The following is a 23273-nucleotide window of genomic DNA, read 5'->3' as shown; positions in this document are numbered from 1 at the left end:
TACAAAATACAAACAAGAAGACCCACTTTATAACCTGATTTGGTGCTCAGTGTTCTATAAACGTGTTACTGTAAAGCTTCCTTATTGCCCAGAGCAGACGGGTCTTGTTTTTTGTGGAAGCAGCGGCAAAGCCAGTGCTGCTCACAGCTGCATATGTGGACCCGACGGCTGGTTTCTGAGCTTCCACACGCAGCCTTTGTCTGCTGCCCAGCCTGTCCAACCCTGGCGTGTTCTGTGCATTAGTTAAGCTCAACAGTTTGCACCGAGTTTTCATTTAGTCACCAGGCAAATTAATATTGATATAAGGTTTAATTTGTATTTAATCCAAGATGTTTAGTTCTGTCAGTAGAATGAAATTGGTTGTTACAGTTCTGCTAAAAATTTAAGCCAGCTTATCAAAGAGATCAGTTTTGTACAATTCATATACATCTGAATAAAAAGTATTTTTTGTTGGAAAATTTTGAAGATAAGATATTGTGGGTTTTAAGAAGTATACACTACAAGATGAGTAATTGGTCATATTCTTAACATTCAAAAATATTCATAGGATTATACAAGATATACAAAGGTAACAACTTATAGGTTTGAGGTAAGGGCCCTGTGCTATCAAAATTACCAAACTTGGGCTGGAGGGATGGCTTAGCAGTTAAGGTGCTTGCCTGCAAAGCCAAAGGACCCAGGTTCAATTCCTCAAGGACCCACATTCGCCAGATGCACAAGGGGGCTCATGTGTCTGGAGTTCATTTGCAGTGGCTGGAGGCCCTGGTGTGCCCATTCATATTTCCTCTCCCTCCCTCTCTCCCTCCCCCCCTTTCTCTGTCAAATAAATAAATAAATAAAAGTAAAACATTTAAAAATTTTAAAAAAATTACCAAACTTGTGTGGGAGGGATTGCTCAGTACTTAAGGTACCTGCTGGCAAAACCTAACAACCTGGGATCAATTCCCCAGTACCCACACAGAGCCAGATGCACTAAGTGGCACCTGAATTTAGAGTTTGCTTACATAAGCAGGTAGAGGCCCTGGCATGCCCATTCTGTCTCTTCTCTCTCTCTGCTTACAAAACTTACTAACATGTATTCATTTTCCCTTGAGAAATTCAAAAAGAAATACATAATATGCCCACACATTTCTGATTTTAAATCTTGCATTATTTTTTTATATCCTTAAAGAGCAACAGATAATGTCATTTAGAATTCTGTATGTTAACTTTGTGTCTGACTGATGATGCTATATTAGTTTGCTATATTTTCGTAGCACATGTCCCCATGTCAAACTTCATGAACACAGCATCACTGCCAGACGTTGGCTGATGTGTACGGTGCTTTATAATGGATGGTAGTGAGATGTGTGTTGTAAAAGCCAGACAAACTTCTCATAAATTTGTGAGGTATGATTTTTTTTTTTTGGTTTTGTTTTTTAGCAGGTCTGTGTGACATTACTGAAGGGACTGTTGTTCCAGAAGATCGCTGCAAATCTCCTACTTCTGGTAAGCTTTTTTTAATTATTTCATTAATAACTATAATTTTATAAAAGCCAAAGTTACATATCATTGCAACTTTTTATTGATGACCACTTAAAATATCTATAAAAGAACTTTTGTATCACTTTTTCTTAAAATCATAACCATATTCTGATTCAGTGAGAAATTCAGTTTGTTTTGGTTAACAATCCTGAGTTTTTTATCTGTTCAGAGATGGGTGATTTTTTTACTTAACCTTCTAATGGTTTTACTGTGTAAAAAAAATATGTTTTACTTCGTACCATTGGATTAAGCATTTTAGTTACCTGCAATCTTTGCTTTGTTCTAGGTACTGACAGCATTGTTTAATAGAAATGAGTTAGAATCAAAGAAAAGTTGATGATACCATCATTTTTTCAGTAGTCACTGAGTGACATCCATGTAGATCTTATGGCAGGTTTTTAAATTTGCTCAGTGCTAGGGACCACCCCAGAATGTAGCACATGTTAAGCATGTACTCCGCACAAAGCCTCACCTCACAAGCAAATGTTATGAAATGTTTTGATATGTACAGTGTTAAGGGTTCTTATGGACTATGGTTTATAAGACTGTAGTCTTTATGTGATCTATGTGTATATTAATATTTCAGTACAACATTATGTCAGTATATTTGAGACCTCTTGAAGATAAGATCTTGAATTTATTGTATCAGTGAAACTTTTCTAACCTTTTAATAAAACGAACTTCATAATTTTAGTTTATTTTTTTAAATCTCTCTGCTGGGAATTTTCATTCACTTCTGGAAAGATTGTTCTTAACATAAGCAGCACCATGGCTAGGTTTTCATCTTTCCACGGTCATTTTGTAACACTGGGAAGACTTGTAGAGGAGATGTATTGAGAGATTTTTATATCACCTCCTTGTAAACACAAGTTACGTTTTATTAGCTCTGAGGCTACAAAAGCTTCTGTGGCATTTCTTGTAATTCTGTTTTCCCTGATGCTACAATCATTTCTTTCTTTCTTTTTTTTTTTTTTTTTTTTTAGTTTTTCAAGGTAGGGTCTTGCTGTAGCCCAGGATGACCTGGAATTCACTACGTTGTCTTAGGGTGGCCTTAAACTCACAGGGATCTTCCTACCTTGGCCTCCCAAGTGCTGGGATTAAAAAGGTGTGGCCACCATGCATGGCAATTTCTTCTTTTTAAAGATAAAACATACACAGTTTCTTGTTCCTGAAACTTAAATTTATTAAATTTATTCTTTAAAACTGGGGAGCCAGAGGGGCCCCATTGTACCTTTGTTGTCTTGAGCTTGGTAAAGTATAGTGAATGAAACCCACCACAGTTCTTTCTTGATGTGGAAAATAGGATTGTAATAACATCTCTTCCTCATTAATCTTCTTCCTACCACATGCAGTCTAGTTCTGTTCACTGGCCAGTATTTATAGATAAGAGCTAGAGTAGATATCTTTGACCTAGTATTAGTTACTTTCCTTGCTGCTGGGACAAAATGCTTAATAAAAGCAACTTAAGAGAGGAAGAGTTTATTTTGGCTCACCACTAGAGAAAATGCAGTCTGTCATGACTGGAAAGGCCTGGTGGCTGAGATATCTGTTCACATGATATCCAGTCATGAAGAGAGGTGAATACCAGTGCTCAGCATTTCTCTACTTTTTATTCAGTCTGGGACACCAGCTCAGTTAAACCTTTCTGGAAACACCCTCAGAGATATACACAGAGCTGTTTTCCACACTGATTCTAAATCTAGTTAACTCTGAAGATTAATCATCACAGACATGTCACATACATGCTTATGTATATTAAATGGCAATAAAATTTAGTTAGAATCACCCCAAATACATATCCCTTTATTCCCTTTCATCTTGAAGTGGTGGCTACATGTAACATTTTAAAATAAACAGAGATAATTATAGGTAAATGTATAAGGATATTTAAGTGTAAGTATATAAACACAAACAGTATATAGAGGTGCATTCCAGACTCTACTACAAAGCTCCTTATATTCTTATCTCAAACTAAAACTCAAACATGTTCAACATTTTAAAGTATATTCTGATTTGTGATCCATGTTAAAAGACAATATACTTTTAATGTGCCAAAAATCATATGACAGTAGATATTTTCATTGTTTCTATCAATACCAGCTTAAATGCAAATTTAAAATTGGAACCTCAGAAATCACAGATAAGGCATGAATTTAAATTTTGAAAATACTTTATTTATTTATGAGAGAGACTAGAGGTACCAGAGCAAACAAACTCCAGATGCATGTGATACCATGTGCATCTGGCTTACATGGGTTCTGGGGAATTGAACCTGGGTCCTTAGAATTCACAGGTAAGCACCTTAATTGCTAAGCCATCTCTTCAACCCTATATCTTTAAATATAGAACTTGTATTTAGTTTAGTCTTTATGTTCTGAAAGACTGAATTCTGAGGAATTATGTTTATATCAAGAAAAAAACTGTCTTTTAGAAGAGTCAAACATTCCGAGGAGGTAATTTTGTCTGAAGTGTATTTCAGGTGTCAGAGTGCATTTGAATGCATGCTCCAGTAGAAACTCGAGTGATTTGCTAGCTGGCTGCCCTTTGATCACTGTATTCTTAGAGCTTGTGTGCCATTCTCTACTGTCTGGGATTGCTAGTTCATAGTTGTGATTGCTGTCATGGACAGACTCTGGTTTTATTTTCCTTCATTCCTGTTAGTTCTTAAAAGAATAATTTTTTTGTCACTTAGTTTTCTTACTAACAAGTAAAGTCTGCTAATGGTCAAAGAGTATAGTGGATTGAGTAAGTTTGAGGTAGAGCAAAAAAACCAGTTTTCATGTTTTCAATAACATGAAAATTAATAACTAAAATACTTGCCTCAAATACTTTCTACAATGAGGTGGTAGATATAATGAAATAAAATTTGTAACTGGCACAGTATAAATTATTAAAACTAGTAATTAATATTAAAATTTAATGTTCTATCTAAAAGGAAGAAATGTACATAAGTTAATTGAGGGCTAAGAGATTTAAATTGGTAAGTTGCTTACCTTACAAGCATGAGGATCCGAGTTCATTCCCAAAAACCTACTTTAAAAAGCTGAACACAGTGACTCCCATTTGTAATCCCAGCACTGGAGAGGTAGAGACATGAGATCCCTGAGGCTTGCTACTTAGCCAGTCTAGCTGACTTGACCAGTTTCAGGCCAGTAATTGACCATGTTGTACAAAAAAGGGGGTGGTGCTTAAGGAATGAACGACACCAAGATTATCTTCTGGCCTCCACAAGGCATATAAACACATGCATCTGCACACAGACTGGCACACACACACACACACATGAGTTGGAAATTATAATGGGCCCCTCAAAAAGAAGCTAGGAGGCCAGGAGTGGTGACGCACACCTTTAATTCCAGCACTCAGGGCAAAGGTAGGAGGATTGCTGTGACTTCAAGGCCAACCTGAGATGACATAGTGAACTCCAGATCAGCCTGGGGTAGAGTGAGACTCTACCTTGAAAAACAAACAAACAAACAAACAATCCAAAAAGGTACTAAGGAGATGGTCAGGATTCTGAATCTAAAGAAGCCACGTGCCTTTTATGTTAATGGTAGGTACTTCCTTCTAACCAGAGCTTCATTCATTCAGCTAACGTGTACTAAGTAGAGATAGGTGCATTGCAGGTTGCTGGTCACAGTGAAGTAATGAGGCGCTGTGTTTAGAAGTCTATTTCAGTGAGGAAGATCTTATGTGTACATTTTTAATAGTAGGGGATATTGAATGATCCATATCATGTGACACATATAAAGTATGGAAATTCAACGAGGGGAAATGGTATACAGTTCTGAAGGTTGTGTAGAATTTAATGGGTGAAGTATATTTGGAGTTGTGCCTATCAATAATAGCTCTCTAAATGTTATATTTCTCTTCTATGTTCTTTCACAAAAAATGAATATAATATCTACCCAGCCAGATTTTTGTCAAGTTATAATATTGGTCATTACAAAGTTAAGAATTGTGTTTATTAGGGTCGTGTATATTTTATTAGGCTCTTCTATGAAGGATTATACCATTGCAGGTTGCAGTATTGGAACTGTTATTAACTGTCTAAATAGCCTTGCTCTGTGGTCAGATACACGGGGCCTTTCTGTAGCGCTTGCCAGGGTTTATTTGTGCTTTTTCCTCGTGCCGTCTGAGCGCCTGTGACTGACCTTGTACCTGTTCCTCCCATTGTCCTCATCCGTATAGGTGCTTCACCACACAAGTCAGATGATGAACAAAAAGTGAATAATTTTATAGAAAAGGGTATAGTATCTATTTTAAAGCATTTTGTTTATGTTTAATTCATTTAGCTTACTTTGAATAGATTTTGACATTTTATATCAAAATATTATTTTCAGTGAAGACCAAAAGCAGAAAGTTTTCCAAGATGGTAGCCAATGATATAGGTAGGAAATAGAAATTTTTCTTTTGTTTCTAATCCTTGCTCCATGCAATGCTAACCCAACACCAGAAAATTATCCAGTACATTGCATCTTGTATATATTAATTTTTATTCTTATGCTAAACAACAATCTCTTGGGCTATCTGTCTTCTAAACTCATTTGGGGCAATAATGAATAAAATCAGTTAAATTGGGGTTGCAGCTCTTTCTCTCGACTTACAGTGTTTATTATTCTGTTAACTCTTGTTTTTGCTTTATTGTGAAATAAAGCAGGGTTCAATTTATGATAGAACTAGCACAATTTTATATTCATGTTAAGCTTTGTGCAATTTTTACTTTATGATTTTATTTGTATGTTTTTCTACCTTCACTTTCTCTCTCATATTGTCATGATCACAAGTGTTTAGGACATTGTCTTCTATAAGAAGACATTTTAGTCTATAATCTGTATCAGTCTGGGGTTAAATGACAATTTTCTATCCTACCCCATACACATCTATATGTTGACATTAATTCTCGTGGTTTTTTGTGCATAGTCTTTGAAATGAATGGCTTAGTTTAAAATTGAGAATCAAAGTACATATCTAAACTTTGAGCACATAATTAGAAATTTTTGGTAATAAGAATTTGAATAGTCCTCAAATATTTGAAAGTCTTAAAAAACACAAAGAAAAAGGACATAGTTCATCTTTGACTAAACTCTAAATAAAATTGTTTTACAGTTAATATATTATTTAATAGTCTCATTAGATAAATCAGAGATGAATTTCTAGACTACAAGAACCATGTTATTCTTTCTTAAATCCTAGTATTCAAAGCATGGACTTTCAGTATTTCCTAGAGTAGCACTCATGTTGTCTGTTTTAAATTGAACCCTGTTTATTCATATTAATGATGGAGGGCTGTATTAGCCCCTCTGGTCATGTTTATTTATGGGCAAAGGGTGTTTTGTCAATTATTTTTCTGTTTTTATTTGTGTGTGTGTTTTTTTTTAGGGAAACAGTAGTAATTAAGTCACTTCAGTTATGTCCTAGCATTATAGCATAATATTTGACAGCTAATTTCCTTTTTAGCATTTTGTGTCCTGAGTATATTAAAAGTTCATTTATTGTCACACACTGTAAAAAGTCAGAAGTACTTGAGTACATGTATATTACTAACCAATATTTAGAATTAAATTACCTAGTAATTTTATCTGAGAGAGAGAGAATATGAGTGGCTACACCAGGGCCTCTAGTCACTGCAAATCAACTCCAGAGGCAGGCACCACCTTGTGCATCTAGCTTACATGGGTATGGGGGAATTGAACCTGGGTCCCTTGGCTTTGCTGACAAGCACCTTAACCACTAAGTCATCTGTCTAGCCTATTTGCCTTATTAATGTACTGACTTCCAGCTTTTTTTTCTGTGTTTGAAGTAGAGTTCATAACTTGAAATATTTCAGTTCAACTATATAAAAGACTTCACTAACAAATTTATTAAGGTAGAGAACTTTTTTGGAAGGAAAGTTCTTTGATATTTGTTTCTTTTTACATCTTTGGGGAGCTTTTCTTTTTGTCATGCCAGTTTTTATAGTTAATTATTTTAGGAAAAATGTGTATCTTACTCATCTTTTCAAAATTATGGTGGTATGCAATTATGAAAAGTTTAACTTTCAAGAAAAATTTCCTCAATTTTATAATAATAGTACTTGTTTTCTGTTTAAATCTTTCTCGTGTGTGTATTTGTGTGTGCATGCATATGCACACACTTGTATGTATGTTTAATCTAACCATTTTGATATATCAATTTGTTTCTCTTTTTAAAGTGGAGACTGGCCCAGTATGCATTGTCAAGGTTTTGTGGTTGAAAATTACAAATTGGTTTCTATAGTATCTAATTTTCTAATAATATTTAGCAAAAATAATAACTAGCACAAAATATGCTAGCAAATAATCATAAAATGTCAGAGAAACACTGAGAAAATTCTTAGATCTTCTGAGGACTTTTCCAGGGAGACTTATGTCTATTGCATATTTCTGTGTTGTTAAAAGCACTAGGACACATTCAGAATTCTTAACATGGCATTCCTATCTAGTCTGTGTTTGTTGCAAAGTATCCTGACCCTCGGAAAATTACCACCTCTCCCCTCAGCTGACAGAACTCACAGCTTTGCATTCAATGACCGTTCACTTGCAGTGGTAAGAAAAAGCCACCCTGGATGGCTCTGTCCCTTACTGTCACCTGTTGAAGAATAGCTGATGCTGGAGCCAGAGCAAGTGTGTGCATTACTCATGGTGGTACAAGGCGCCATTCACACCCTTACAGTTTAACTCAAGCTTGGAAAAGCAGCCTCTTTTTTTCTTTGTCTTGACAATACAGCTGAGGCACATGAGACCAACACAATATTTTTAAATAACCTTAGGCATTATTTTCCTAGCATTGTACCAAAACTTTGTAATTAAAAAAAAAATTATCTACTTAGTAACTTCATTAAACTACTTACTATTATTCCCTTGTAGTAGCTGATGAAAGTGAACATCAGTTCTATCTGCTCATTATTCAGCTAGGTGACAAAGCACAGTGTACACCCACATGGCCCAGCTCCACGGGCTGTGTGTATTTCCACTTACTACAGGAGTCAGATATGTGCACCTTCTAAATGAAATAAGCTGGTGTGGTGTCCATGGCAAGCTGGGGGAAAAATGACTCAAATTAAGTTATGTCGAAGCACTAGATGTTGTATCCCTTTTCTATTTCTCTTGCCCAAGCACGCATGATAACACAATTCCTGAAAGCCCAAGTTCCTCAAAGACCAGACTCAATGAAAAGGTAACTAGAGCAAACTGCAGTGACCCATCTACCCCAAGCCCAGCTTCAAGCTTGTTTTCTCAGTGATGTCCTAATCAGGCAAAAGGTTCTGACAGTGACTTCTTACTCCATGTGAGAAAAGCAACACAGAAAAAAAATAATGAACCTGAGACTTCCTGGCCGTCTTAGTTTTATACTGAACTTATAGCGGAGTACAGTGCAATCATGTACTCTACAAAGAAAGTCATGTGCATGTATTTCACATGCAGTTTGCTGGACCAGTTTATGCTTTGTGACTAATTTTTCTTAATGAACTCTGGATGATCTGCATTCTCCAATCACTAGCCTTTCTTGTACTGCTAGCAGTTTCCACAGTCACTCAGAAAGTATCATCAGTTTTTTATGTTCTTCAGATTTTATAAAAGTTAAAGGAGATCCTTGAAAGCTATTGATGTTTTAAGTTTACATAAATATAATTCGATTGTATATGTTATTTATATAACTTCATATTAAATATTTAAAGGCTTCTTTGTTAACAGAGAATGAGTCTTTTGACAGCCTTATGAATAAAGGAAAGTATAGATGCTAGCCCTGTTTGCTAAATTTGAAAATCAGAATTAGCTTTTCTAAAGATCCTTAGGTATACTTCATTACTATTCTATTTCATGCTAATAGTAGATTTTTAACTTAGCTCTACTATCGCCTGGCTCCAGAAAAGATTACTAACGTTCTTGATTACATAAAGTTAAGAAAAATTCAAAATGATAGCTAATTAAATGAGAGTCGTGTCAAAACAAATGGAAATACAAGTTTAATGGCCATCTCATATGTTGTAGACACTATGCTATGTTAGTTGTGCATGGTATTTGTTAATAGGTGACAGATTATCCCTCTAAGGTTCCTATTATACCCCAGCTCTATGAGCATCGATGCTTAGATGATGATGATAAATTTCTTAGCAAAGTAATTTTTGAAGTCAATTTAAATTAAGCTGATGTTGTTCATTAGCTTCTATGCTGTTCTCATTAGTTCTTTCTATAAGCCTCAATGATTCCCTTTTGTTTAATTATCCAAACACAGCTAAAAATGTATTCTTTGGCATTTTATTCTATGTAACTAACCCATTGAATTACATAGCTTTAAAGTTCTAACCCTTTATTTTTCAAGAAAAGTGACTCTAAGAGAAGTGACATATCCACACTAGAGCCCTTAGTACTGGTCAGAGTCAGATGACATGTCATGCATCCACAGGAGAACCCTTAGTTAAGTAATTGATGTACCCACAGGAGAACCCTTGGTTAAGTAAGTGACGCGCCCAAAGGAGAACCCTTAGTTAAGTGACGTACCCACAGTCGTGCTCTTAGTGCTGGTCATCTCAGGACTGGTGGCATTGACAATTGGGTGATGGATTCACACTTGATTTGAGGAGAACACAATAAGGCCTACATAAGTACAAAAAAATTGATATTTACAGTGAAACAAATCTTCCTAGTCTTTATATATGTAGTCCTATCTTCTCATTAGTAAATATTGAAATTAGATCAACTAAGGAATGTGTAAAAGATTATAGCTATATTCAGTTTTTTTTTTCACACAACAAAGTAGTATAACACCAGACAGAAAATTTTATTCTATGAGAGGGATTAATTTAAATGCCCAAGACTGTTTGAGTTCATATTAATTTACATCTAGTAGAAATCCCAAGAAAAATCAAATACATTTAACTAAATTCAGAATTTTCTTAAAGGAGAAAGTGTGGGGTGGGGAGGGAGGGAATTAACGTGGGATTTTTTTTTTTTTTTATAATCATGGAAAATGCTAGTAAAAATTTAAAAAAACAATTTCCATAACTACAAAAAAAAAGACTTTTGTGTAGATAAAATTTTAGGTAGTACTATTCTGATTACTGAATAAAAGTATCAATAAAAACATTTGTAATTAATAAAACATTTATTTAACATAAATAGGGATGAAGTTGTTAGAAGTTACTTGGTTTACTTTTTGCTATACTTAGCTCTACATAGAATTTATTTTTTGAAATGAACTTGAATTTAAGGGAAGAATCATGCTCTCATCAAGAATAAATAACAACTAAAACTGATTAATTTTATGCAAGATATTGTCCTCATTTATTTCTACATCATCTTACATAATCTTCACAATTATCTACCGTCATTTTATAAATAAGGACATTTGAGGTTAGAAGACAAAGTTATGGGCCAAAGGTTGCACTCCTAGGATTGCAGTTACCTTCTCACTACTGGCGTGTGACCACAAAAAGCAGCTGATGGGAAGAAAGGTATTTAGTTTAGTTTACAGACTGCAGAGGAACCTCCATGATGGCAGGGGTAAATATGACATGAGCAGAAGCTGGACGTCACCTCCTGGCAACGTCAGGTGGACAATAGGTGCTGGACAGTGTGCCAAACACTTGCAAGGGGAAGCTGGCTATAACATCCATATGCCCACCCCCAACAATACACCTCCAGAAGGCTCCATTTCTAAATCACCACTGGCTGGAGCCCTAGATTTATAACACGAATTTATTGCAGGAACACCTAATTCAAATCACTACACCTAGTGTTTGGTTGAAGTGGAACTCAAACCTAGTCCTAACCACTTGCAAACTTTACCAAGTACATGCAAAGCTGATTCCTGGACTATATACCCATTCTGAGTTTTGTGTTGGTTCCTAGCCCACAGTTGCTTATAGACGAGGGGTTTTGCAAAGTGTGGTCCATAGACCTGAGCTTGAGCTGCTACTCGGGCCTTGTTAGAAGTGCTCCTCAGGCCCAAGCCCAGGAAATACAATCAGAGGGTGTCAAAGTCCAGATTGTCAGGTGATTTCATCTGATAGACACATGTTCCACTTGTCAGAATAACTTGACCAAATCAGAGTCATGTACTCTTGAGAGGTGGCATTTCTGAAGTCTGACACCAAGATTGATCTTGAGCTGTGTCAGATTTACTTTTCCACTTCTGATGCCACTCATTCCCTATCAGTCTATAAACTGGTTAAAAAAAAAAAAAACTTTCCAAGGCAGTGGTAGGAGGATTGCGGTGAGTTCAAGACCACCCTGAGACTACATAGTGAATTCCAGGTCAGCCTGAGCTAGAGTGAGACCAATCCAAACCAAAATAAAACAAACAAAACCTTCTGAAGCCAGGCATATAAAGGTGTATGCCTTTATCTCAGCATTCGGGAGGCAGAGGTGGAAGGATCACCATGAGTTCAAGGCCACCCTGAGTACATAGTGCATTCCAGGTCATCCTGTGCTAGAGTGAGACCCTACCTCAAAAACCAAAAAAAAAAAAAAAAAAAAAACAAAAAACTGAATTCTTTGAAAGTGCTTACTTAATGTTACCCTTCAGATGGTTGTTTAGTAATCTCCTAATTTTAAGAATGCTTTATATCCAGTATAATCACACCTAAGTATAGGAAATCAGCTAAACATAGATAATATATAGATTATATTTAACTTTTTAAATTTTTTTATTACATCTTATCTAAAATTTATTATGCTTGTTTAAAAAAGAATGACTGATATATAAATTTGACCCATTGATTTGTTCAGATACTAATTATCAATGATGCTGAGAGGTAATAAGGTGATACCACCCCTCCCCCAAATCCATTTCCAGTCTGTCTAATGCCTCTTTCCTAACACTGGATTTGTCATTTTTTTAGATGTGGAAGTTATGTTCTATGACTGGATTTCTCTTTGTTTACATGGCGCCCTTATGGACTAGCAGGGTCTGTGCTTTAAATATCTCCTAACAGTCCAAAATTTAACCAGATATGTGCATTTGTGTATTAACAAGTACTTTTTGGAATCTCCCCCGGAGCACTGTTTTGCATGCACTACCACTAACACAGTAGAAGTAGACAGCGACTCCTAACCCTAAGTCACCTTCTTCATCAAGGCAATGACTGATTTCGAGGATGGAAAGTGAATTCCAGTAGGTTTGTGTATTAGCTTCTAATTTTGCCAATATTACACAAAAATACCTGCAGTTTATATTTTATATAAGTACCATAATTTTAGACTAAGCATGACTTGTTTTTCTTTTTTTGTTGAAGTATTAATATATATCAAGTAATGGTTCAATGAGATGTTTCTTATGAAATACTTTAAATTGATTGTAAATAAAAGTTAATTTTATATTCCAGAAATTAATTTTTTTAATGAGCCTAATACCTGTGAAGGTGAGCTAGGAAGATATAATCGCATGCCCTAGCTTTGTTGATTTTGTCACCTCATGTAATACTGCCAGTCTCAAAAACGGGACTTTTCTTCTCATAGAAAAGTCTAGCCTTTTCTTTGAAAGTCTAAGCAATAATTAGAGAGAGGGAGATTAGAAGGCTGCCTTGAAGTGAGAGCTTCAAGGACACAAAGATGGTTGCATCAAGTAAGTACAAACTTTTAAAAGGTTGAAAGTTAAGATTTGCTTTCCACTCCTAATATTATTAATCATATTTTAATTATCCTAGTGTTTAGGCTTAGTAGTAAAACTATTCACTTCTGTCTTGAAAATCAGTTACTATTGATAAGTACTAGTCAAATATTTTTCAGAATTTTAAAAATACATTTTATTTTTCAGCAAAGATGTCAAGGAAGTTAAGCTTGCCAACTGACCTAAAGCCTGACATAGGTAAGTAAAATAGCTAGACATAAATACCCAAAGTGATTAACCCTCTATAACAGGAAATGGAAATCAGAAGATTTAAAGCTACCATAATCTAAAATAGGGTGATAGTTAAACATCATTTGGACTAGTTTTTAAGAATGCTCTTTTGTTGTTGTTGTTTTGTTTTGTTTTTCAAGGTAGGGTCTTGCTGTAGCCCAGGCTGACCTGGAACTCACTCTGTAGTTGTAGTCACAGGCTGGCCTGGAACTCACAGTAATCTTCTTACCTCTCCCTCTTGAGTGTTGGGATTAAAGGCGTGTCACACCATGCCTGGCAAGAATGCCATCTTTTATAAAAAGGACAGTTATGTTACAGGCAAACTGAAATAATAGAATTCCTTGATCCTCTCATACTTGATGACTAAATATAATTTAGAAAGAATAAAATTTGTCCAACTCCAGATTGGTTTTTTTATTTAAAAATGGTGAATCCTATTAAACCACTCAAAAGTCTATTTTGAGCTCTACAAACTGAACATTATACTATTTCAGTACGTTAAAATGAACTAACAATTGTCCATATTGTAATGAATCTCTCGATGAAGATCTCTGTTTCCTTTTTTGTGATGGCAGGAGGAAATGGTCTTTGTGCTGCTTTCTTTGGCACAAGGTGGAGCATCCACACCTTCATTTGCCTTAAGTCTGTCTCACTGCAGACACTGTCTTACAAGGACAACTGCATTTCGGTAAAGAAAGCAAGATTTCATGCAATACATGTAAAGCAGGGTTTCTTTTTAGATCCTTTTTTTTTTAATTTAGAAATTTGTTTCATTTACTGAATAAATAAGTAAGCATCTTCACACCCATAACCCTCTTAGAAGCAACTGGATTGCTTTCCTTGAGCTCATCCAACCCCTAACCTTACCACTACTTATTATCTAGATTTCATGACTGTCTTATCATGTGTTTGCCCTGGCTAGGGTCCCTGGCATGTCCACTTGCTCTCTGTTTCTCTCTCTCTCTTTCTGTGCTTGCAAATACATAAAGACAAATATTTTTGAAAAATGAAAATCATAATTGGGACCAAGTATATCCTAGGCTTACATTGTATACTATTTCCCTATAAGAGGATTCAGGATATTTATCACACAGAGAAGCTCATGATTTCAGTAATATTAAATATTACCAGTTAAGCTGAATTCGAGTATTTCGATATCTTAAAAAAATCTAATAATTTCCAAAGAAATACTTTCAAAGCTGGTTAAAAAAATCGCCATTATTTTTAAAATATATTCTTTATATAAAAATTATGTAAGCATTTTAATTAATTATGTATTTTACTGTATGAACAAATTGTAGGTTGGCCTCATTCCCCTTGTGTTAACATTTGTCACCCCTCTTTCATAATGTTCCCTGAGCCTTGGTGCCTGCATTATAAGTCCACTTCGGTGTGGAGCTGTTAGTATCTTCTGGATTTCTGCTTTGATGAGTTATGAGTGTCTGTCACCATCTCCCTGGGGCAGGTTGTCAGGATAGCAGTGAGGGCAGCACACATGTGTAAATCACGACTTCCTCTGTGATGTCTCCGGGGCCCTGGCAGGTGTGCTGGATGTTGCTTGTCTCGTGTCTTTTCTTTTCTTGATGTATTGATGGGTCTTGGTTCTCCTCAGTTTTCACTGCCATCTGTTATAAAAGAAATAAAAATAAAAAACAGATTCTCCAACCCAGAGTAAGAGCAGTTTGAATGGATGGGGATTAGCATAGTTAATGAAGAGACTTTTCAGTGGGCGTGACCACTCGTCTTAGCCAAATCCTAGTGGGAGCTTCTCTCTGGAGTCTGACCATCATGTCTACAGGATTCTGACCTGGCTCTCAGTACCAGGTATGAATTCTCTCCCACTGAGCGAGTCTCTGAACCAATCAGAGAGCTGATGATTATCCTCTTGGGCTGTGTGTTACCATTGCACAGGTGTGTACATCTTGTCCAGCAAGTTGATGGCATAGCTTGCAGGGTCCCCTGCTTGTTCCTGCTCTTGGCGGCCATTGTCTCTTGGCAGCTTGCCTAGCACTTTCCAGTGAGGGCTAGCCAGCCAGCAAGCCGGTTTCCTTCAGATTTCCAGCATGGTCTCTCAATGTCCTGTGTCTGCAGACTGGTGTGTTAGGCACCATTTAGCTCAGTGGTCTCAAACTGGCTTCAAACTCAGAGTGATCTACCTACCTCTGCCTCTTGAGTGCTGTGATTAAAGGTATGTGCCACCAATAGCCAGCTTTTTATTTATTTATTTATTTTAAAGTCTTGTACATTAATAGAGTTTTATTTAGGTCACAGTTATAAAACTCCAAGGGTATGATACCCATACTTGTGTGGCTCTAGTGATACCTTTTGGCTACATCACAACATGCTGCATGGTGTCATGCTGGGAATGGGCGGAGAGGGAGAGACCAGGTAGCCAGCCAGGAAGCATATTCTGATAGCACTCCTCTTTTGTAGCCACTAGACTAGGGTCTCTTGAAAACTATACCTTCCTTTTCTGAGGCTATGACTGCAGTAATCTTCCACTGGGCATCTCCTCTTCAACTGTCTGTCACCCTTAACACTGCCACACTAAGGTCGAAACTCACACATGAACCTTGTGACATAGGCGGATGTTACCCAAGTCATAATGTAGCAGGCGTCTTTTCTCACATGCGTCTTTAATAGGAAATACAGTCTTGTGCAAAAAGAAAAGATGCTTTTGGAAACTAGAGATGATTTAGAAATTAGAGATGACCCTTGCTGTTGTCATAACTTAATCTTGTTGTTTTCAGAATGTACCTTTGTTTCAAATTATGTTGCATAAAATTACTGGGAAAATGTTTTCAATCATTGCATATAAGTTTATTTATGAGGAGGTTTTGAGGGCCAGTATATAAGTTTGAGTTAACTATTTACTTTTTAAAATATATCTTTAAAAACTCATATTTTTATTAGTGATATTACAAAGACTCATTTCTTTCACAAAAGTACTGCAAGGTATGAGTATCAAAGTGACTCGGAATATTAATAAATTCTACTTGTGCCATAGGAACATAATGGTGTTGGATGCTGTGTTGCAGATTTGCCTTCAGCATGTGTTTGTCAAATACATTTCACTAGTAAGGCACTGTTAAAAATTCTTCAGGGTGTCAAAATCACACCATCTTTCCACTAGAGATGGAGGCACTTCACACTGAGAAGCAGGACATCTCAGAAATTATGATAGAACATGTGTACTTTGAGTACCACAGGAGAGACAGTCTCTGTAGCTGTAGGCTCCAAGGTGAGGCAACCTCTGTGTGCCTTGGGAGTCATAATGAACTGATTAGGATGGAAAATATGCTGTTTTGGTTGGTAGAGAAAGGTTGGCTGCAAGTATCAGAAAATCACAAAAGAAAACCTAAAAGTTAAGTGCATGTTGTTTGGAGAGGAGCAAGTTTAGGTTGTACAATGAACTGAAGTGGAGTAGTGTTGGGAGAGAGAAGGCCAGAGGGCGAGGCTTAATGTGTTTGGGAAGGTCCTGAACTGGAGCAAGACTGTGAGCGTGACTAAGGAGACCAGTAGAAGCCACTGAGAAAACGTTTAAGTCAAAGTAACAATTATAACCGTGCCATATACAACTTAATTGTGGGAGGAAGCTTGGGAGATGGCTCATCAGGTAAAGATGCCTGTGTGCAAACCCTGCCGGCATGGGTTCAATTCCCTAGCACCAGAATAAAGCCCAGTGCTCAAAGTACATGTGTGTCTGGAGTTCAGTCGTAGTGCAAGAGGCCCTGGTGCGCCCGTTCTCTCTGTGTCTGACTCTCTCCCTCTCTCTCTCTGTCCTCGTCTTTCAACCCTTAGTGGGGTGGCGTCAGTAGAGAGGGACTAGTGGTGGGGAGGATGGGCCAGGGAAATGGTGAGTAGACCCTGATTGAGGGCAGTAGATGGTGAATCAAAGGAAATAACTCTGCAATCAACTAGTATGCAACTCAGCACCCTGGCACTAGTTTAGGCAAAGTAAAATAGTCTACTGTTTTGGAAATAAGAGGAGTGCTGTTAATGGAAATAGTGCTAATTATGGAAAGAATTTGGTGATCTGTATGATATAATTTGATTTTGCACAGTGGGAAGCAGAAAAGAGTCTGTTATGCCCTTGTAAATGCAGTTCCCCAAAACACAAAGCCAAGGCTTGAGAGAGGCTGGGATTGTCCACAGAGAAACTAGCTGAAGAATGAGGGTTTATTAGTGTAATGTTAAATATCTATGTTATTACTGACAATGCTGAGTAAAGGGAATAAACCTGCAATCAAATGTGATTCAGGGGCTGGTTACACATTTTGAAGAGAAGTGCCTTAAACGAATTGTGATTGTGTTTAAGAAAAATGTAAGTGAAGGCTTTTGTTTTAAGGTGTTCATCTGAGTATTATATGATTGAAAAATAGAAGGGCGCCTTTAGTCAAGTACATATAAATACATTTTTACATGTAGAAATTGGAAAGATCATCACTTTTCTAGTTTTACCCAATCATGAATTGTGTTACAAAAGAATGAGAGAGCATGGAGAGACAGAAGGTTTTGTTATTTTATAGATTTAATTACTTAACAAAGTTTATACCAAAAATATGATATTCTATAATTAGGGCAATCTCACAACATTTCAAATCATTTCAGATGTAAAAGATAATTCCTTCAGCAGATCACGGAGTTCAAGTGTAACCAGCATTGATAAAGAATCCCGAGAAGCAATCTCTGCTCTCCATTTCTGTGAAACTTTCACTCGGAAGGCAGATTCGTCCCCTTCTCCATGTCTGTGGGTGGGAACGACGCTGGGGACGGTGCTTGTCATCACTCTGAACCTCCCCCCTGCGGGGGAGCAAAGGATGCTCCAGCCTGTGATCGTGTCCCCAAGTGGTACGTATGCCTGTGACCATGTCCCCAAGTGGTACGTATGCACCTGGGATGTCACCTACGACTTCTGATTCAGCGAGACAACTACTTTCATTATTGGTCTAAGAATTCTGATCTAAAAAGTAAATTAGTGCAGTGACAATGCTATATTTTTAAAAATGAAACTAGGACAGGATTTCACAATTCTACTTTCTTTCTTCAGCCATTCAGGTTTTGTGATTTTTTTAAAAATATGTAGGGCATGTGTAAAATGACCAGTACATAAAAATAAGAAAAAGTAAGCCAGGCGTGGTGGCGCACGCCTTTAATCCCAGCACTCAGGAGGCAGATGTAGGAGGATCGCCATCAGTTCGAGGCCACCCTGAGACTACAGAGTTAATTCCAGGTCAGGCTGGACCAGAGTGAGACCCTACCTTGAAAAACGAAAAAACAAAACAAAACCAAAAAAAAAAAAAAAAAGAAAGAAAAGAAAAAGAGTTGTTATGGTAATATATTATCAGTACTTCAAAATACATTTCACAAGCAAAACTGTCCTTCAGATTTAGGGGGGGAAAAGTTCATTGCTAAGTGATTATTTATAATTTGTAAGTGGGAAATATGAGATTAAAAAAAATCTTCTCCAAATTACTAGGAAAAGTGCTGGGGAATTGACTGGCTCAGCAAAGCACTTGCTGATTAAGCGTGAGGAGCTGAGTTCAGATTCCCAGCACCCAGGTAATGCTGGGCACATGGGAGAGCTTTTCTTTAGTCATAGCACTGAAGAAGGGTACAGGGGATACCCTGGGCAAGCCGGCTAGCTACGCTAACCAAATTGGTAGGATTGAGGGTCAAAGAAGACCCTGTCTCAGTAAATAAGGAGGAGAATAGTAGAAAAAGACATGTGACTTCAACCCATGGCCTCCACACACGTGCATGCACATCTGCCTACACATGTACACACACGGGCATACCCGTAAGTGCATGCACCTCCACCTACACGTGGACACACACAGGGCATACCTGTAAGTGCATGCACATCCACCTACACATGGACATGCACACATGTATGAACACCCATCTACACATAAACACACTGCACACACATGTGCATGCACATCCACCTGCAAATGGATACACAACACACATACACATGCAAAATAATATGAGAAGATGACATAACTTTGCATTTCCGGAGCACATTTCTGTAGTAGATGTTTACAGTTCTGGAATTTAAATTAAAATATAATTTTAGCCAGGCATGGTGGTACATGTCTTTAATCCCAGCATTTTGGAGCCAGAGGTAGGAAGATCACCATGAGTTTGAGGCCACCCTGAGACTACATAGTGAATTCTATGTCTGCCTGGACTAAAGTGAAACCCTACCTAATATATGTGCATACATATATGTATAATAAGTTTTAATGTTTATTTCTGAACTATTGTTACATTAAAAAGCACTTTGTTAATTAAGTATATACTACACACCTAATTGTTAAAGGAAGCAGGTTACATTGTATAATATTCTATTGATCTCATGTCTTAATTAGTAAGCAACAAAACCATTTATAAAAAAATATATTGGCCAGTGAATTTAAGGCACTTTTTAGTGTAAGTACTAGTTAGAAGTGCCCATTCTCTCTCATATACAAATAAATAAATAAATCTAAGAAGTTAAAACGGTAAACTGAACAAAATAATTCCTTAAGTGCTTTGAACATTTATTGGCAGAATTTGAAAATAAATAACAGTTTAGGAAGTAATTTTTGGGCTGGAGAGATGGCTTAGCGGTTAAGTGCTTGCCTGTGAAGCCTAAGGACCCTGGTTGGAGGCTCAATTCCCCAGGACCCATGTTAGCCAGATGCACAAGGGGGCACACGCATCTGGAGTTCATTTGCAGTGGCTGGAGGCCCTGGCACGCCCATTCTCTCTCTGTCTCTCACTTTCAAATAAGTAAAAGTAAACAAAAAAAAATTTTTTAAAGAAATAATTTTTGCAGATACATGATACATTTCTGGAGATACATTGCTTTTTTGCATTGGTGCTGCCTGTCAAAAATGCAAGGCAAACCACATAATTTTTAAGTTTACAGTTCCATGTTAAAAAAATAAATTGGTGAAATTTATTTTAGGCAAACACTGTACCACTGAGCTACATTCCAGTCCTGAAACTTAATTATAATAGGATCATTTTGCATTCAATTATTAAGTGAAGCATTCTACATCTAAGTCTTTCATTTTTGCACTATCATCGAGTCCAGAACGTGTCTCACTCTCGGCACATTGTGCCAGTCCATCACAGCTCAGACAGAGGCCAGGGCACATGCTAGTGATCAGCAGCCACATGGCCAGTGCTGCCTCAGGGGACAGCCTGGCTCTACTCTGCGTGTGAGAGGAAACATCCCAGATGCCCAACATGTCACATGATGTCTGCAAACTTCCTTGGTGTTGCAGTCAGGTTCACATTGCTGGCAGAAGTCATCTGACCAAGAGCAGCTTCTGGGAAAAGGGTTTAATTTGGCTTACAGATTCAAGGGGAAGCTCCATGATGACAGGGAAAATGATGGCGTGAGCAAAGGGTGGACATCACTCCCTGGCCAACACAAGATGGACAATAGAAACAGGAGAGTGTGCAAAACACTGGCAAGAAGAAACTGGCTATAATACCCACCAGCCCTCCCCCAACAATACACTGCCTCCAGGAGGCATTAATTCTCAAAATGCCATCAGCTGGGAACCTAGCATTCAGAACACCTAAGTTTATGGGGACACCTGAATCTTTTGTTTAATTAAGTTGTGAATTATTAGTATTGGCATTTTTTCTGTTTGGACATGTGATGTTGACATCTTTTTCCAGACTCGTAAATTTTCTTTGACTCTTGACGTCTGGATCTTAGTAATGAACCTGCACCCAGTTTCACTGTGATGCATCCAGCATATTTGTGCGTGTGGTTTAGCATCAGTTTCAGAATACACATATTTACTCTGTGAGTTAAAAACTACGGGCATGAACTAAGCTTCTCTATTCTAGGTACTATCTTGAGATTAAAAGGTGCAATCTTGAGGATGGCATTTCTAGATGCCACAGGCTGCCTCATGCCACCTGCATATGAGCCCTGGAAAGAGCACAGTGTTCCTGAAGAAAAAGACGAGAAGGATAAACTGAAAAAACGACGGCCTGTCTCTGTGTCCCCCTCCTCTTCTCAGGAAATTAGTGAGAACCAGTATGCAGTGATATGTTCTGAAAAGCAAGCGAAAGTCATCTCACTGCCAACCCAGAACTGTGCTTATAAGCAGAACATTACCGAGACCTCGTTTGTGCTTCGAGGAGATATTGTAACGTTGGGGAACAGCGTCTGCCTCGCGTGTTTTTGTGCCAATGGCCACATCATGACTTTCAGGTAAGAATGAGGTGTGAGCTGTGGCTTTTTCTTTTTTCATTTTGAAACTAGTGCTTGTTTTCAGCCTGATACTTGGAGAATTTATTTTCACTTCCTGTTATGAACAAGTGTATGAGGAATAGGATTCATTTTCTATCACATTCATGTATATAAACGACATGATAAGGGTGCCGAGCCCTTGCCACTTCTTGTATTAATGTTGCTGGGCAGTATACAAAGTAATGGGTTTTATCACGACATCTTCATACATGTGTGTCATTATACCAGCAGTTTTTAATTTATGTAGCTTGTTTAGAACTACAACCTACCATGTTTATTATTAACAAGTTCTTAATTCTTCCCTTCAGTTTGCCAAGTTTAAGACCTCTGCTGGATGTGTATTACTTGCCTCTTACCAACATGCGGATAGCCAGGACATTCTGCTTCACCAACAATGGACAAGCATTATATCTTGTTTCACCTACAGAAATCCAGAGACTGACATACAGTCAAGAGACCTGTGAAAATCTTCAGGTAAATACCAAAAACACTAGAATTTCTGTAGAGGTAGTAAGGGCTGTCATGCTGTCTGTCCATTTACTTCACAGAAATGTCCACACGTGCTCATGTCGGACAGTTCAAGACGTTGTTGTTAAGCTTCCAGAGCACAAACTTTGAGACTGTCTTTTTAGTGCTTGAGTGTCTTCATGCTTATGTATCTAGTAGAAATAATCAATGTAGCCTCCGCATCTAGAAAATGTGTTCCTAAAAGATTGAGGTACAGTGGTGATTGATGACTGCTTTCCACAGGGATGCTGTTGTGAAAATGTTTACTATGAACCAGTCCCAGTGTGCTCATTTGTAAGTTTCAGCCTGTGCCTTGTCACTTTCAGATTCTGAGCTTTAGAGTCACCCTTGTACTTGGTCATGCTTCTGAGCTTCATCAGCTTAAACTAGGAGGAAAATGCTATATATCTTAGAGCATGGCAAAGGTTAGAAGGGGTGGCATGTCTAGAGTGCTTAGCAGGATGTGTGCACTGGATGTGTTATTTCAGTAAGCTGCACTCTCCTGAAACTTAGTTCTAAATGATATCGTTGTAAACCTTGAAGGCACAACAGAATTATTACTGATAGCTTAGAGTTAAATTCCCATTTATTGTTGAGTGTAAATTGTTTTTCAAGCTCTCTAGGGTACGTAAGTAAAATTTGACTTTTTATGGGAAGGGTAAAACTCAGAGTTTCCTTTTAGTGCTTTATTACACTAGTAAAAGATCTCAATTTATCTATTCACAATTCTTAACATCATCCAAAAATCACTGTGACCCCATTGAAGTTGAGCTGCTGGCAGGGCCTCGTTACCTACGAAGGCTCTGGAGGACCTCTGACCTGTTCAGCTCCTCATGGCTGTTGTCATTCCTCCACTTGCCACCACATACCTGCTTTTCTTCCTTAAGCACGTCCTTCCTTCCTCTGTGCCACAGCTGCCTCTGCCCTTCTTTCTCTTAAAATGAAGCTTCTGTTTACAACCCATCCAAGTAATCTAGCATCATTTTCCCAAGACAAGATATTTAGTAACATCTATACAGACCGTTTTTGCTTATCACGTAAAAACTGGGCTCCGGGGTCAGGACCTGTTGCTTTTGGTATCGTGCTTTCTCACCTCCTGACCTGCCTAACGTACCTT

At 37.5% G+C, this 23273-nt stretch overlaps 1 protein-coding gene across 3 annotated transcripts in view; it reads left to right on the top strand.

The window, feature by feature from the left end:
- The window catches only part of Stxbp5 (syntaxin binding protein 5), a 148000-nt gene that overhangs the window by 113967 nt on the left and 10760 nt on the right, over positions 1-23273 (top strand). Inside the window, exons 19-25 of one of the 3 annotated variants that reach the window (XM_045158312.1) lie at positions 1423-1488; positions 5716-5772; positions 5868-5915; positions 13303-13353; positions 17998-18237; positions 21241-21610; positions 21958-22123. In XM_045158312.1, coding sequence (XP_045014247.1) covers positions 1423-1488; positions 5716-5772; positions 5868-5915; positions 13303-13353; positions 17998-18237; positions 21241-21610; positions 21958-22123 — 998 coding nt within the window. The remainder of the gene's footprint in view (positions 1-1422; positions 1489-5715; positions 5773-5867; positions 5916-13302; positions 13354-17997; positions 18238-21240; positions 21611-21957; positions 22124-23273) is intronic. The other 2 variants (XM_045158313.1, XM_004651137.2) reach the window with 2 other exon arrangements.

This window comes from Jaculus jaculus, chromosome 9 (assembly GCF_020740685.1).
Source record: "Jaculus jaculus isolate mJacJac1 chromosome 9, mJacJac1.mat.Y.cur, whole genome shotgun sequence".
Classification (NCBI taxonomy): Eukaryota; Metazoa; Chordata; class Mammalia; order Rodentia; family Dipodidae; genus Jaculus; species Jaculus jaculus.
The sequence above is the reverse complement of the archived record's forward strand: the minus strand, read 5'-3'. Positions and strand labels throughout refer to the sequence as shown.